This window comes from Hyperoodon ampullatus, assembly GCF_949752795.1.
Source record: "Hyperoodon ampullatus genome assembly, chromosome: 12".
Taxonomy (NCBI): domain Eukaryota; kingdom Metazoa; phylum Chordata; class Mammalia; order Artiodactyla; family Ziphiidae; genus Hyperoodon; species Hyperoodon ampullatus.
Window position 1 is genome coordinate 57,695,337 of NC_136925.1, and position 17,412 is coordinate 57,712,748.

The 17,412-nt window shown below is 39.0% G+C and overlaps 1 protein-coding gene across 1 annotated transcript; it reads left to right on the forward strand.

Moving 5' to 3' along the window:
* Positions 1 to 4,873: 4,873 nt before the first annotated feature.
* Positions 4,874 to 5,085, forward strand: LOC307061686 (metallothionein-1F-like; the record flags this gene model as incomplete). Its single annotated transcript, XM_079716945.1, has 1 exon — positions 4,874 to 5,085. One exon carries the CDS (start codon positions 4,874 to 4,876, stop codon positions 5,039 to 5,041), a length of 168 nt encoding a protein of 55 aa, XP_079573071.1. The 3' UTR covers positions 5,042 to 5,085.
* Positions 5,086 to 17,412: the final 12,327 nt, after the last annotated feature.

Below are 17,412 nucleotides of genomic sequence, written 5' to 3' on the forward strand. Positions count from 1 at the left end.
TCTACTCAGTAATAATCTATATGAGGAAAGATTCTGAAAAAGAATAGATATATGTATACATATAACTGAATCACTTTGCTGTAAAGCTGAAACTAACACAACACTATAAATCGACTATACTCCAATATAAAATAAATTTTTAAATAAATAAATAATTGTTTAAAAGATAAAAAGAAAGAAAGCTCAAGTTTTCAAACACGTATGGACATAAGACATGTCTCTGTAACTTAACTGGACTTGTGCAAAAATACTCCAGGAGAAAAAACAACTTACTTTTTGCTGTATACTTTGCTATCATTTATTACCTGCTTAAATAGTGCTACAGACTGTACTATCTACTATTATGTGGATTATATCATTTTTATGCCCCACACAAACCCTATAGGTTATTATTATTTTATCCATTTACAGATGGGGAAATGGAAAAGCTATGTCAATTAATAACTTTCCCAAGTTCTCACATTAAGTTGTACCATCAGAATGTGAACTCAGTTTCCTTAAAACACTAAAAACAGAACTACCATACGACCTAGCAATCCCACTACTGGGCATATACCCTGAGAAAACCATAATTCAAAAAGAGTCATGTACCACAATGTTCATTGCAGCTCTATTTACAATAGCCAGGACATGGAAGCAACCTAAGTGTCCATCAACAGATGAATGGATAAAGAAGATGTGGCACATATAGACAGTGGAATATTATCCATAAAAAGAAATGAAATTGAGTTATTTGTAGTGAGGTGAATGGACCTAGAGTCTGTCATACAGAGTGAAGTAAGTCAGAAAGAGCAAAACAAATACCGTATGCTAACACATATATATGGAATCTAAAAAAAAAATTGTTCTGAAGAACCTAGGGCAGGACAGGAATAAAGATGCAGATGTAGAGAATGTAGAATACACTACCAATGTAAAATAGATAGCTAGTGGGAAGCAGCCACATAGCACAGGGAGATCAGCTTGGTGCTTTGTGACCACCTAGAGGGGTGGGATAGGGAGGGTGGGAGGGAGACGCAAGAGGGAGGAGATATGGGGATATATGTATATGTATGGTTGATTCACTTTGTTATAAAGCAGAAACTAACACACCATTGTAAAGCAATTATACTCCAATAAAGATGTTAAAAAAATTAAATTAAATTTACAAAAAAAAGAATCTGAACTCAGACTGATTCCTGACCCATGTTCTTAACCACCAAGTTATAGTTCTTACATTACATTTCAGCCTTGCTGTAATAAACAAAATGCATATCCTTGGAAAGGAAAGAAGCTTACTTAATGCACTGATATAGTAAACAGTAGCCAACTTTGAATTAGGAGTCAAGATACATAGGTTCTATTCATGACACTAGCTATGTGAATTTAATCAAGTTAATTCACCTCTTTGACCCTCAAATAAAAAATTTCAGGACTCAGAAAAGCTAGCTGAGTTGAGGCACACTTAAGTCCCTTCAGGTTTTGACATTCTTTGTTTTCTAACGAGATGCCTGAGACAATTTCATCCTTCTTATTATGTAGCTCCTGTGAATGACATGTCCGATTGGACAGAAATTCAAACTGTGGCATTTCTGTAGTAAAGCCCCATGAACTCAACATTATGAGTAATAATAATATGTGGGACAGTTATTACAGTAACTAGCAAGATTCTCTTAACTTATCACTTGGCAGATTTTCTTTTCTTATATTCCTTAACCTTTTTCTTTCTTTTTTTTTTTTTTTTTCAGTATGCGGGCCTCTCACTGTTGCAGAGCACAGGCTCTGGACACTCAGGCTCAGGGGCCATGGCTCACGGGCCCAGCTGCTCTGTGGCATGTGGGATCTTCCCGGACCGGGGCACGAACCCGTGTCCCCTGCAACGGCAGGCGGACTCTCAACCACTGCGCCACCAAGGAAACCCTCTTTTCTTATATTCCTTTGTGACATCTCATTTTCACTGTGTTTACAAAGAATCAGAATTTATAGAATTAATTCATAAAAATCAATATTTTGCTGGGGCAAACACTTATTTTTCCTGTCAATCAATATTTCGCCACCTTATTTATCCTCTGTAAATGAGAAAGCACAGCGTAGGTGAGGACACTGAGGTAGAGAAGTGTTAAGATTAAGGACACACAATAAGTCAGTTTAAAAAGGCAAAAAATAGAAACAGGGGTTTTCTGAGCCACAGTTAGTCAATGACAGACCCAGTAATGAGGCACAAGCTTACATTAGCTTACAAAATAACGACGGGCACATTTCCCCTGAAACCAGGCCATACCCTCAGTGCATGCCCTGGTGCACGTGCAAATTAATTGCTGGCAGCAGGAGGCCCTGGTACTTTTCAACCCTGGTATACTAGTAATTAAAACAAAGAGACACACATCAATTTTTTTTTTCAGGTAAGAAAACCAGAACACAGGTCAAGCCCTAATAATTTCTTGGGTTTTAGAGTAACTTCTAATATGGGGGAAAAGACACTGAAACTTTTCATTTGCAGTATAACATGTGTAAGTCCCCTCCTTCCAGAAATTTCTCTTCTGTACATAGTATACACTCTGTCAGCATGGGGAATATTTGTTCAGCCTATTTTTATGTACATTGGATACAATGCCATTTCTTACTCCATGTGGAAATATTGCGAGAATCCTTAAATTGTTGTTTGATGTTTCAAGCCAGAAAGAATGGCTCATTCTTTAAATAAAGGAGTTTGGATGATTAGGGTTACACTTGTAAGTGGAAAGAAAGCTGGTGGGAGCTCTTTGAAATTCCTAGTGTTTTATTTTTACGATTGTTTTGTACTCCTTCCCATAGAATCAACTATAGAGCTGAGTAGTCTAATAAACATGAATTGCACTGGATTAGGGGGTATAAATATTGTCTGGATGGACCAATGGATGGAGATATTTTAAAGGTAGGAGCTATGAATGAGCTCTGTATCAAGTCCTGAAGCCCAGTGGAGTACTGTACACCTCATGGATGCCAAATTACACCAGATTTTAGTAATAGCAATGATATTAGCTCATTTATTCATTCATTTATTTAGTAAACATGCCATTCTGTAATAGGGAAAGCAGGAGCCTGGAGATACAGAAGTAAAATACATATACTCTGCCTTCAAAGAGCTCACAATCTAATGGGGCAGGTAGCCAAGAAAAAGACATTGCTACCCCAGATGCTAAGAGCTGTATACAAGGGAAGCTCATTATGTTACAGGGACTTGGAGAATGGAAACCTGGCCATGATGAGGGCTAGGCAAGTGGGGAAAGGGATTGTGAAGGAAGAAGGTGGCACTTGACCTTGATATGAATGAAGAATGGGAGTTATCTAGGCTAAGAAAAGGAAAACATGTTTTTTGAGGCTGAGTATGAGACTGCAAGCATCATGAGGAGGGAGAGAGCACAGAGTTTGGGGGTTTAGGATGAAGTGACTATTGTATACCCAACTCCTGGGTAGGCACCATTCCCATCTTAGTCTAAGTGATGGTACTCTGCAGCTTTGTGTGACACATCAACCCTTGTCATTGTGTGAGTTCAGAACTGGTGAGAGATAGGGCAGAAGAATAGTCACCTCATCTACTAAGACAAAAGAGAGGAAGAGAAGAATCTATGTCCATCCATTTTTTTAATTAATAGCCTTTATGTTTTAGAGCAGTTTTAGATTCACAGCAAAACTGAGTGGGAAGTACAGAGTTTCATATACCCCATCCCCATGTATAACCTCTTCCACCCAGCAACGGGTACATTTGTTACAATCAAGGAACCGACACTGACACATCATTATTGCCCCAAATCCACAGTTTACATTAGGATTCACTCTTCGTGTTGAACATTCTGTGGGTTTGGACAAATGTATAATGACGTATATCTACCATTATAGTGCAGATGAATGACACAGAAGAGTTTCATAGCCCGAAAAACTTCTGTGCTCTGCCTATTCATTCTTCTGTGCCCCCAACATCTGGCAACCACTGATCTTTTTATTATCTCCATAGTTTTACCTTTTTCAGAATGTGGTATATAGTTGGAATCATACAGTATGTAGCCTTTTCAAATTGACATCTATCACTAAGCAATATGCATTTAAGTTTCCTTCATATATTTTTGTGGTTTAATAGCTCATTTATTTTTAGCACCAAATAATATTCCATTGTCTGGATTACCAAGGTTTTTTTGTTTGTTTTTATTTTTTTTTGTGCTTTTTTTTTTTTTTTGAGAGGGCAGAAAGCTGAGGAGTCTGTCCCACGAAGTAGGAGGATAAATTTTTTAACATCTTTATTGGAGTATAACTGCTTTACAATGGTGTGTTAGTTTCTATTTTTTAACAAAGTGAATCAGTTATACATATACATATATCCCCATATCTCCTCCCTCTTGCATCTCCCTCCCACCCTCCCTATCCCACCCCTCTAGGTGGTCACAAAGCACAGAGCTGATCTCCCTGTGCTATGTGGCTGCTTCCCACTAGCTATCTATTTTAAGTTTGGTAGTGTATATATGTCCATGCCACTCTCTCACTTCATCCCAGCTTACCCTTCCCCCTCCCCGTGTCCTCAAGTCCATTCTGGGAGGATAACTGTGTTATCAAATCTGATAAGTCTGCATTGTCTGCTATATCTAAGTCTGTGATAAAACCAATGATTGAGGTAAAAACCTGTGATCTACCTTTGGGCCTCTCTCCAGCTTGGCATCAACACTCTTTGGATGTCATCATTCCAACAGATAAGAAGGTAACTGATGTCCTGAACAGCAATATCAGATTATGCCCCAAGGTAAGCCTGTGGAATTGGAGTTCTAGGAAACATACTCAAAAATCAACTGCACACACGGCCCCCACCGGACCCGTGCAGCCGCTTCGCCCCTTGCTTTGGACCTCGGGCCTCACTTCTCCTCAGATGGACCCCAAGTGCTCCTGCCCCACTGGCGGCTCCTGCACCTGCAAGGCCTGCAGATGCACGTCCTGCAAGAAGAGCTGCTGCTCCTGCTGCCCCGTGGGCTGCGCCAAGTGTGCCCAGGGCTGCGTCTGCAAAGGGGCCTCGGACAAGTGCAGCTGCTGTGCCTGATGTCGCGGAGAGCCTGCCCCAGGTGTCAATGGAGGACCACGGGCCGACCTGTGTTTTTATACAACTCTGACTTGATTGCTACATTCCCTTTCCTATGAAATATGTGAGTTGTAATAAAAGTTGTTGACACTCAAAAAAAAAAAAATCAACTGCACAAATACAGCCTGGAAATATTCCCAATCATAATTAAACTAGCTTTTTCTACATATCACCATTAAAGGTAATTTTTATTTATTTGTTTGTTTGTTTGTTTGTTTTGCTGTACGCGGGCCTCTCACTGTTGTGGCCTCTCCCGTTGTGGAGCACAGGCTCCAGATGCACAGGCTCAGCGGCCATGGCTCATGGGCCCAACCACTCCGCGGCATGTGGGATCTTCCCGGACTGGGACACGAACCCGTGTCCCCTGCATCAGCAGGCAGACTCTCAACCACTGTGCCACCAGGGAAGCCCCTAAAGGTAATTTTTAAATAACATGTTTATCTGGAGCAGAGGTAGAACCTGATAAGGGGACCAAGTCGCAGCATGTAGGCTAGTATGGGAAGACTTTTTTTCCCTTTAGGCCTGAGATTCTCTTTCTTGGGCCAAAGATACCAGTGCATGTAGATAAGGGGCCCAGCAGAAGCAACAGCTTGGCAGCTTGGTCCAGGAAGTCCCTAAGTCTGTGACTTCTCCTGCCCCCACCCGTCAGAGACACCAGGGCAGGAAAGAGGTACAGTAGGGGGATCCCACCATGCCCTTTCCCACTGAGAGACCTCTAGTGGCCCAGCCTGGGGAAACCTCTGCCATCCCCCTCAGGCAGCACCAGCAGGGACCTGTGAGAACCCCAGTGGCACCTGATAAACCAAACGGATCAAAATAACACCACAAAATCAGTAAAAATTAAACTGCCATTGGAAGAACAGCCCTCAAAAGTAGGCCAAGACCTGCATGCTGCTGCTAAAATAAGAGAATTGAATAGGACCCAGAATCTGCTACATAACAGACAATATGCCTAGAATACAATTGAAAATCTCCTGTCATATCAAGAACCAAGAAAATCACAACTTCAGTGTGAAAAGGTAATCAACTAATGTAACACCAAGATGGATCAAATGTTAGAATTCTCTGACGAGGATTTTAAAGCAACCATTATAACAGTGTTTTAACAATCACTTACAATTTCTCTTGCAACAGATGAGAAAAAAAATCTCAGCAAAGAAATAAATGTTATAAAAGAGAATCAAACAGAAATTATAGAATTGAAAAATACAGTAACAGAATTTTTTAAAAAAACACTTGCTGTACAGGCTCAGTAGAGTGGTGATGACAGAGGTTAGAATCAGTGAACTTGAAGACAGAACAATGGAATTAACCCAAACTTGAAGACAGAAAAATAGAAAAACAAAGAGAAAATAAGTTTAAAACAAAACAAAACAAAAAAACAAAGTTGCAGGGACCTGTGGGATAATAAAAGATCCAACAGTAATACTGGAGTCTCAGAAAGAGAGTGATGGGGGGCAGGGCAGTAAGAATATTTGAAGAAACAATGGCTGAAAACTCCCCAAATTTGGCAAAAGATACAGCCAAGAGGCTGAATGAAACCCAAACAGGATAGACACAAGGAAATTCATATCAAGACACATAATAATTAAACCTTTGAAAATGAAAAAGAAAAAGAAAAATTTGAGACAAAAATCCAGAGAGAAACAATGCATTACCTTTAGAGAAACTCCAGTTCAAGTGACAGCGGATACCTCGCCTGAAACCAAGGAAGCCAGAAAAAAGTGACACAATATTAATCAAGTGCTGAAAGTAAAGAACTGTCAACCATGAATTCTGAACCTGGCAAAGATGTCTCTCAGGAATGAGAGAAAAGAAAAACATTCTCAGATGGAGGAAAAGTAAAAGAATTTGTTTCTAACAGACACACACTTAAATTTTTGATGAAGGGAATTCTTCAAACAGACAGGAATTGATTTTTTTTAAAAAGAAATCTTGGAATATCAGGAAGGAAGAAAGCACAGAGAGGAAAGAAATATGGGTACATACAATAAACTATCATTTTCTCATGAGTTTTATAAAGTATATTTGATGATTGAAACAAAAATTATAACACCATCTGACATCCAAGACAATGATATTTAAAAGTGGGGAAGGGAAAGGAACTTAAATGGAAGTGATATTTCCATACTTCATTCAAAGCAGTAAATGTTGAATTCAGGAGACTGTGATAAGTCCTGTATTTATATTGTAATCTTCAGAGCAACCACTATGAAAATCATATAAAGAGATTCACTCAAAATTACTATGAATTAATCATAGTACAAGTATGTTTGGGGAAAACTGAATAATAGAGGTGGGTTTTATCAATGTCAATATCCCTGTTGTGATTTTATATTATACTTTTGCTAAATATTTCCATAGGGGGAAATTGGGCAAAGTGTACAAGAGTCTTTCTGTATTATTCCTTACAACTGCATGTGATTCCACAATTATCTAAATAAAAATGTCAGTTAAAAAAAGGTATGTCAATTACATTTTATAATTTTACTATGTTGTAACACATTGAAAAACATCTGTGCTTAAAAAAATGTTTGTTGTATTCCATTAACTTAAATCAATTCATCAAATAATAAAAACAAAGATAAACTCATATTTTCTGCCATGTACATGGAATAAACTTTTAACATTTGGAGAAGAAAGGAACAGGATAGTCTCAATTTTTTTACAAACATTTTGAGATAATGGCCATTGTGGACCCATGAATTGAGAATAGTTGTCTAATCTTTCACCACAAACTTTATACTCTTTTCTTAATGCACAAATGAGCAAGAGTCTCCAAAGAGAAGAATGAGTTGCCCTGGGAAGAAACATTCTCATAAATCCCCAACAAAGTGGTTTGAAATACTCTGTTGCTATGAAAAAAAAAAAAGCCCCCTTAAATTAAACAGCAGGAAAAAAGGAAAGACAGTTTGCTCTTCCATTGAGATTAAATCTTTATTGCCATTGACTTTTCAAATTTGAATTTTGCACATTATTTGCATTTATTTTCAAGTTTTTCCTTAATCTTCAGCCTTAATCTCAATTGATTTAAGAGGGATAATATAAGTTATTGGGTAGAGGCCCACATCACAGAGTAGCACCTGTTTTGGAGCCATCATGGACTCTAGTACTTTATGCCTAAACAGGCAGAAAGTCTTCTATTTCCTTGATTGAATCAACAAATGGTGTGTAGCAACGTTAACAGATGTGACTAGACTGGAATCATATTTTGCTATTGCCCAAAATGTATTGAATACGAAAAAACGCATCAAGTCTCATATCTTTGAACATCAAAGAAATGGTCCCTTGTGTATCTACACTTTTTATTGTCTTTACAAAACAAGATGAGTTCACAGTAGGCTCTCTTTTGTCTAGAATCTCCATGAACAGTCTATTACTTTCTCAGAGCTGGACAAAAGCACAGGCTGCCCAGTTCAGTCTTTGAGTCCAGCCCTCAACTGCTTTGTGTTTGCAGCACACTTACAAATTCTGAACCTTGTGGTAGTGAGCTTAAAGAGATTAGAAGACTGAAAAGAGTACCAAACAAATTAGCAATAATTGCAGTGGAATCACTATCTCACATAACAGGGCTTCACGGAATCTATAACATCCATGCTTATGCTTGGTTGTCCTTCAGCGCTATATTTCCACTTGAGTAGAATTGTTTACTGCCCTGACCATACCTTCTTAGAGGCCCAAAGGCAAAGTTTTCTTATTTCCCTGGAAACATGCAATTTTTAATATCTGCTTTTCTCTTATCTTGTCCTTGTAGCAGGATGAACCTTACTCTGCACTACCATTATCTTCTATCTTCTCAGCAGTTCAGCCCAACATTCTAACAGTACAGGATTCAGCTTCAGTTACAGTTTTTTTAAGTGATTTTTTTTCTATATTGGTCAAAAAGTAGTGGCAGATGGGTGGGAGTTATGTTTATATCTCTGAGCTGTAGCCCAACAATGATGAACTATCCTAAGACATACAAGAATTTCTCACACAGCATCAATGATGGTCAACATTCAGACTTCTCCTTTTTTAAAAAAAAATTGTTGTAAGAATACTTAACATGAGATCTACCCTCTTAACAAATTTTTATGTGTTCCGTAGTGTTGTTAACCATAGACACAATGTTGTACAACAGGTCTCTAGAGCTTATTCATCTTGCATAACTGAAATTTTATACCCATCGAATAACAGCTCCCCACCACCCACTGCCCTTGGCAACCACTGTCCTACTCTCTGCTTCTACGTGTTTGGCTCTTTTAGACACGTCCTTTAAGTGGAATCATGAAGTATTTGTCCTTCTGTAACTGGTTTATTTCACTTACCATAATGTCCTCAAGGTTCATCCAGGGATGGATTGCCTTCCTTTTTTTTAAGGCAGAATATGTATATTCTACATTTTCTTTATCCATCCATAGGTGAACATTTAGGCTGTTTCTACTTCTTGACATTCAGCCTTTTCTGAAATATTTATAGTTATAGGGAACTCGCCATCAATGGCCACATTCTGAAAGCACTGTTCACTCTTCTTCATACAACTCTGCCAGAAAACTCTTTAATTGGGCTTAAATCTTCTCATGAACTCTAATTCTACACCCAACACAATAGAGAATAAATCTAAACCATGGGCTACAATCTTGAATGACAGTGAGTGATGCTTTTGGGGAGTAAGAAAAAAATTGATAGAGATGTGAAAAATACAATTATCCTATTAGAAAAAGTATGGCTAAAAAATGCTGAAAGATGGCTATAAACTGATGTTTCCCTCAGTTTGTAAGGGAGAATAACAGTGATTGGTGAAATGGAAGACACATGCCCTGTACAAAGGGTAACCGCTACTCCTCTCCAGCTGTTTGCTGATATAAATGAGATAGAATTTCTAATTCTTCAAGAGGTCAGAGAGCAAGATTTTCAAGTGAAATCTTATGATTTTAAGAGTCAGCAGCTAATTAAAAACATTTAAAATTTTTATTTGGGCCAACAGTGAGTTGGCCAAACATCATACCTCTGTAGACCACCATCTTGCTACCTCCAGTCTGAAGGCTGAACCACACATCAGCCTCTGAGCCTTTGAAGACAGACACTGAGTCTCCAGGGATATCTTTTCTTCCAGATCAAATGCCACCACCTTCATTAACCATTTGGTATATAAGTGTGCCAAATCCCTAACCATCCTGAATGGTCTCCTGACTTGTTTTGATTTGCTAAAAAACCTTTCTGAAGTACAGGATTGAGAGAGGTACAGAGAACTTCACAGAGGCTCTGATTGGCTGGCCAGGCCAGCTATTCTAGAGCTGCACAGCATGTTAACTTATGTGCCCCTCTTTTACCACCTTCTGGGTATATTTTTAAAACTTTGTGGCTACTGATTGAGATGCTCTCTGAATGTTACTTATTTCTTTCTCATCACAGGAATGATGTGGTCTAAGTGTTATTTATTATTGCCTACCTATCTCCTCGATTCTTCCCTTTTAAAATCTCTGATTATAAATTCATATCTATTTTGTCTTGGCAAATTTTAAAATCTATATTCCAAAATCAGAAATGCCATTATTTTTATGCCCAGAATGCAAATATGTATTTTCTTTCTTTTTTTTTTTTTATTAGTTTCTGCTTTATAACAAAGTGAATCAGTCATACATATACATCTGTTCCCACATCCCCTCCCTCATGCATCTCCCTCCCTCCCACCCTCCCCATCCCACCCCTCCAGGCGGTCACAAAGCACCGAGCTGATCTCCCTGTGCTCTGCGGCTGCTTCCCACTATCTATCTACCTTACGTTTGGTAGTGTATATATGTCCATGCCTCTCTTTCCCTTTGTCACAGCTTACCCTTCCCCTTCCCCATATCCTCAAGTCCATTCTCAAGTAGGTCTGTGTCTTTATTCCCGTTTTACCCCTAGATTCTTCATGACATTTTTTTTTTAAATTCCATATATATGTGTTAGCATACGGTATTTGTCTTTCTCTTTCTGACTTACTTCACTCTGTATGACAGACTCTAGGTCTATCCACCTCATTACAAATAGCTCAGTTTCGTTTCTTTTTATGGCTGAGTAATATTCCATTGTATATATGTGCCACATCTTCTTTATCCATTCATCCGATGATGGACACTTAGGTTGTTTCCAGCTCCGGGTTATTGTGAATAGAGCTGCAATGAACATTTTGGTACATGTCTCTTTTTGAATTATGGTTTTCTCAGGGTATATGCCTAGTAGTGGGATTGCTGGGTCATATGGTAGTTCTATTTTTAGTTTTTTAAGGAACCTCCATACTGTTCTCCATAGTGGCTGTACCAATTCACATTCCCACCAGCAGTGCAAGAGTGTTCCCTTTTCTCCACACCCTCTCCAGCATTTATTGTTTCTAGATTTCTTGATGATGGCCATTCTGACTGGTGTGAGATGATATCTCATTGTAGTTTTGATTTGCATTTCTCTAATGATTAATGATGTTGAGCATTCTTTCATGTGTTTGTTGGCAGTCTGTATATCTTCTTTGGAGAAATGCCTATTTAAGTCTTCTGCCCATTTTTGGATTGGGTTGTTTGTTTTTTTGCTATTGAGCTGCATGAGCTGTTTATAAATTTTGGAGATTAATCCTTTGTCAGTTGCTTCATTTGCAAATATTTTCTCCCATTCTGAGGGTTGTCTTTTGGTCTTGTTTATGGTTTCCTTTGCTGTGCAAAAGCTTTGAAGTTTCATTAGGTCCCATTTGTTTATCTTTGTTTTTAGTTCCATTTCTCTAGGAGGTGGGTCCAAAAGGATCTTGCTGTGATTTATGTCATAGAGTGTTCTACCTATGTTTTCCTCTAAGAGTTTGATAGTTTCTGGCCTTACATTTAGGTCTTTAATCCATTTTGAGCTTATTTTTGTGTATGGTGTTAGGGAATGATCTAATCTCATACTTTTACATGTCCCTGTCCAGTTTTCCCAGCACCACTTATTGAAGAGGCTGTCCTTTCTCCACTGTACATTCCTGCCTCCTTTATCAAAGATAAGTTGGCCATATGTGCGTGGGTTTATCTCTGGGCTTTCTATCCTGATCCACTGATCTATCTTTCTGTTTTTATGCCAGTACCACACTGTCTTAATTACTGTAGCTTTGTAGTATAGTCTGAAGTCAGGCAGCCTGATTCCTCCAGCTCCATTTTTCGTTCTCAAGATTGCTTTGGCTATTCGGGGTCTTTTGTTTTTCCAAACAAATTTTGAAATTTTTTGTTCTACTTCTGTGAAAAATGCCAGTGGTAGTTTGATAGGGATTGCATTGAATCTGTAGATTGCTTTGGGTAGTACAGTCATTTTCACAATATTGATTCTTCCAATCCAGGAGCATGGTATATCTCTCCATCTATTTATATCATCTTTAATTTCTTTCATCAGTGTCTTATAATTTTCTGCATACAGGTCTTTTGTCTCCTTGGGTAGGTTTATTCCTAGATATTTTATTCTTTTTGTTGCAATGGTAAATGGGAGTGTTTTCTTGATTTCATTTTCAGATTTTTCATCATTAGTGTACGGGAATGCCAGAGATTTCTGTGCATTAATTTTGTATCCTGCTACTTTACCAAATTCATTGATTAGCTCTAGTAGTTTTTCGGTAGCATCTTTAGGATTCTCTATGTATAGTATCATGTCATCTGCAAACAGTGACAGCTTTACTTCTTCTTTTCCAATTTGGATTCCTTTTATTTCCTTTTCTTCTCTGATTGCTGTGGCTAAAACTTCCAAAAGTAGGTTGAATAAGAGTGGTGAGAGTGGGCAGCCTTGTCTTGTTCCTGATCTTAGTGGAAATGGTTTCAGTTTTTCACCATTGAGGACAATGTTGGCTGTGGGTTTGTCATATATGGCCTTTATTATGTTGAGGAAAGTTCCCTCTATGCCTACTTTCTGCAGGGTTTTTATCATAAATGGGTGTTGAATTTTGTCAAAAGCTTTCTCTGCATCTATTGAGATGATCATATGGTTTTTCTCCTTCAACTTGTTAATATGGTGTATCACATTGATTGATTTGCGTATATTGAAGAATCCTTGCATTCCTGGAATAAACCCCACTTGATCATGGTGTATGATCCTTTTAATGTGCTGTTGGATTCTGTTTGCTAGTATTTTGTTGAGGATTTTTGCATCTATGTTCATCAGTGATATTGGCCTGTAGTTTTCTTTCTTTGTGACATCCTTGCCTGGTTTTGGTATCAAGGTGATGGTGGCCTCGTAGAATGAGTTTGGGAGTGTTCCTTCCTCTGATATTGTTTGGAAGAGCTTGAGAAGGATGGGTGTTAGCTCTTCTCTAAATGTTTGATAGAATTCGCCTGTGAAGCCATCTGGTCCTGGGCTTTTGTTTGATGGAAGATTTTTAATCACAGTTTCAATTTCAGTGCTTGTGATTGGTCTATTCATATTTTCTATTTCTTCCTGAGTCAGTCTTGGTAGGTTGTGCATTTCTAAGAATTTGTCCATTTCTTCCAGGTTGTCCATTTTATTGGCATAGAGTTGCTTATAGTAATCTCTCATGATCTTTTGTATTTCTGCAGTGTCAGTTGTTACTTCTCCTTTTTCATTTCTAATTCTACTGATTTGAGTCTTCTCCCTTCTTTTCTTGATGAGTCTGGCTAATGGTTTGTCAATTTTGTTTATCTTCTCAAAGAACCAGCTTTTAGTTTGGTTGATCTTTGCTATCGTTTCCTTCATTTCTTTTTCATTTATTTCTGATCTGATCTTTATGATTTCTTTCCTTCTGCTAACTTTGGGGGTTTTTTGTTCTTCTTTCTCTAATTGCTTTAGGTGCAGGGTCAGGTTGTTTACTCGAAATGTTTCCTGTTTCTTAAGGTGGGATTGTATTGCTATAAACTTCCCCCTTAGAACTGCTTTTGCTGCGTCCCATAGGTTTTGGGTCGTCGTGTCTCCATTGTCATTTGTTTCTAAGTATTTCTTAATTTCCTCTTTGATTTCTTCAGTGATCACTTCATTATTGAGTAGTGTATTGTTTAGCCTCCATGTGTTTGTATTTTTTACAGATCTTTTCCTGTAATTGATGTCTAGTCTCATAGCGTTGTGGTCGGAAAAGATACTTGATACAATTTCAATTTTCTTAAATTTACCAAGGCTTGATTTGTGACCCAAGATATGATCTATCCTGGAGAATGTTCCATGAGCACTTGAGAAAAATGTGTATTCTGTTGTTTTTGGGTGGAATGTCCTATAAATATCAATTAAGTCCATCTTGTTTAATGTATCATTTAAAGCTTGTGTTTCCTTATTTATTTTCATTTTGGATGATCTGTCCATTGGTGAAAGTGGGGTGTTAAAGTCCCCTACTATGATTGTGTTACTGTCGATTTCCCCTTTTATGGCTGTTAGTATTTGACTTATGTATTGAGGTGCTCCTATGTTGGGTGCATAAATATTTACAATTGTTATATCTTCTTCTTGGATCGATCCCTTTATCGTTATGTAGTGTCCTTCTTTGTCTCTTCTAATTGTCTTTATTTTAAAGTCTATTTTGTCTGATATAAGAATTGCTACTCCAGCTTTCTTTTGATTTCCATTTGCATGTAATATCTTTTTCCATCCCCTTACTTTCAATCTGTATGTGTCTCTAGGTGTGAAGTGGGTCTCTTGTAGACAGTATATATATGGGTCTTGTTTTTGTATCCATTCAGCCACTCTGTGTCTTTTGGTGGGAGCATTTAGTCCATTTACATTTAAGGTAATTACTGATATGTATGTTCCTATTCCCATTTCCTTAATGGCTTTGGGTTCGTTATTGTAGGTATAGCCCTTCTGTTGTGTTTCTTGCCTAGAGAAGTTCCTTTAGCATTTGTTGTAAAGCTGGTTTGGTGGTGCTGAACTCTCTCAGCTTTTGCTTGTCTGTAAACGTTTTAATTTCTCCATCAAATCTGAATGAGATCCTTGCTGGGTAGAGTAATCTTGGTTGCAGGTTTCTCTCCTTCATCACTTTAATTATGTCCTGCCACTCCCTTCTGGCTTGTAGAGTTTCTGCTGAGAGATCAGCTGTTAACCTGATGGGGATTCCCTTGTGTGTTATTTGTTGTTTTTCCCTTGCTGCTTTTAATATGATTTCTTTGTGTTTAATTTTTGACAGTTTGATTAATATGTGTCTTGGCGTATTTCTCCTTGGATTTATTCTGTATGGGACTCTCTGTGCCTCCTGGACTTGATTAACTATTTCCTTTCCCATATTAGGGACGTTTTCAACTATAATCTCTTCAAATATTTTCTCAGTCCCTTTCTTTTTCTCTTCTTCTTCTGGAACCCCTATAATTCGAATGTTGGTGCGTTTAATGTTGTCCCAGAGGTCTCTGAGACTGTCCTCTGTTCTTTTCATTCTTTTTTCTTTATTTTTCTCTGCATCAGTTATTTCCACTATTTTATCTTCCACCTCACTTATCCGTTCTTCTGCCTCAGTTATTCTGCTATTGATCCCATCTAGAGTATTTTTCATTTCATTTATTGTGTTTTTAATCGATGCTTGATTCATCTTTAGTTCTTCTAGGTCCTTGTTAACTGTTTCTTGCATATTGTCTATTCTATTTCCAAGATTATGGATCTGGGAAATAGAATCTTGGATCAGCTTTACTATCATTATTCTGAATTCTTTTTCAGGTAGACTGCCTATTACCTCTTCATTTGTTATGTCTGGTAGGTTTTTATCTTGCTCCTTCACCTGCTGTGTGTTTTTCTGCTTTCTCATTTTGCTTATGTTACTGTGTTTGGGGTCTCCTTTTTGCAGGCTGCAGATTCGTAGTTCCCGTTGTTTTTGGTGTCTGTCCCCCATGGCTAAGGTTGTTTCAGTAGGTTGTGTAGGCTTCCTGGTGGGGGGGACTAATGCCTGTGTTCTGGTGGTTGAGGCTCGATCTTGTCTTTCTGGTGGACAGGTCCACGTCTGGTGGTGTGTTTTGGGGTGCCTGTGGCCTTATTATGTTTTTAGGTATCCTCTCTGCTAATGGGTGGGGTTGTGTTCCTGCCTTGCTAGTTGCTTGGCATAGGGTGACCAGCACTGTAGCTTGCTGGTCGTTGACTGAAGCTGGGTGCTGGTGTTGAGATGGAGATCCCTGGGAGATTTTCGCTGCTTGATATTATGTGGAGCTGGGAGGTCTCTTGTGGACCCGTGTCCTGAAGTTGGCTCTCCCACTTCAGAGGCACAGCACTGACTCCTGGCTGCAGCACCAAGAGCCTTTCATCCACCCGGCTCAGAATAACAGTGAGAAAAAGTAGAAAGAAATAATTAGTAGAAGAAAGAAAGAGAGATTGAAAGAAAGGAAGAAGGGAAGTAAGGAAGGAAGGAAGGAAGAAAGAAAGAAAGGAGGGAGGGAGGAAGGATGGAAAGAAAGGAGGGAGGGAGGAATGAAAGCAAAAGGAAGAGTGAATGGAAGAAGAGAGGGAGGGAGGGAGGAAAGAAAGAAAGAAAGACAGGAGGGAGGGAGGGAGGAAGGAAAGAAAAAGAAAGTAGAAAGAAGAAGGGTGGGAGGGAGGGAGGGATGGAGGAAAGAAAAAGAAAGAAGGAAAGGAGGAGCGGAGGGAGGGAGGGAGGAAGGGAAGGGAGGAAAAAAAGAAAGAGCAGGTAAAGTAAAATAGAATAAAGTATGAAATATAGTAGCGTTATTAAAATTAAAAAGTAATTATTGAAAAAAAACACGGACCGAAAGAACCCTGGGACATATGGTGGAAGCAAAGCTATACAGAGAGAATCTTACACAGAAGATTACACATACACATTCACAAAAAGAGAGCAGGGGGAAAAATCAAAAATCTTGCTCTCCAAGTCCACCTCCTCGATTTGGGATAATTCGTTGTAAAAAGAGGAAAAGGGCGAAAAGTCTGAAATCTTGCTAAGTCCACCTCCTTAATTTGAGATAATTCGTTGTAAAAAGAGGGAAAAAAAAGGGGGGGAAAGTCTTAAATCTTGTCCTCAAGGTCCACTTCCTCAATTTGGGATGATTCGCTGTCCATTCATGCACTCCACAGACGCAGGGCACATCAAATGGACCGTGGAGCTTTAATCCGCTGCCTCGGAGGCTGCACAGAGAGATTTCCCTGTCTCTGCTCTCACAGCTCCTGGGTCTCAGCCTTGGACCTGACCCCGCCTCTGCGCGTAGGTCGCCGGAGGGCGTCCGTTCTTCGCTCAGACAGGACGGGTTTAAAGGAGCCGCTGATTCGGGGGCTCTGGCTCACTCAGGCAGAGGGGAGGGAGGGGAATGCCCTCTCCTCTCGCACCAGGCAACAAAAGGGAAAAAAGTCTCTTGCCTCTACGGCAGCTCCAGACCCCCTCCCCGGACTCCCTCCGGGCCAGCACCAACCCCCTCAGGGTCTCTTCCTGCCGCCAG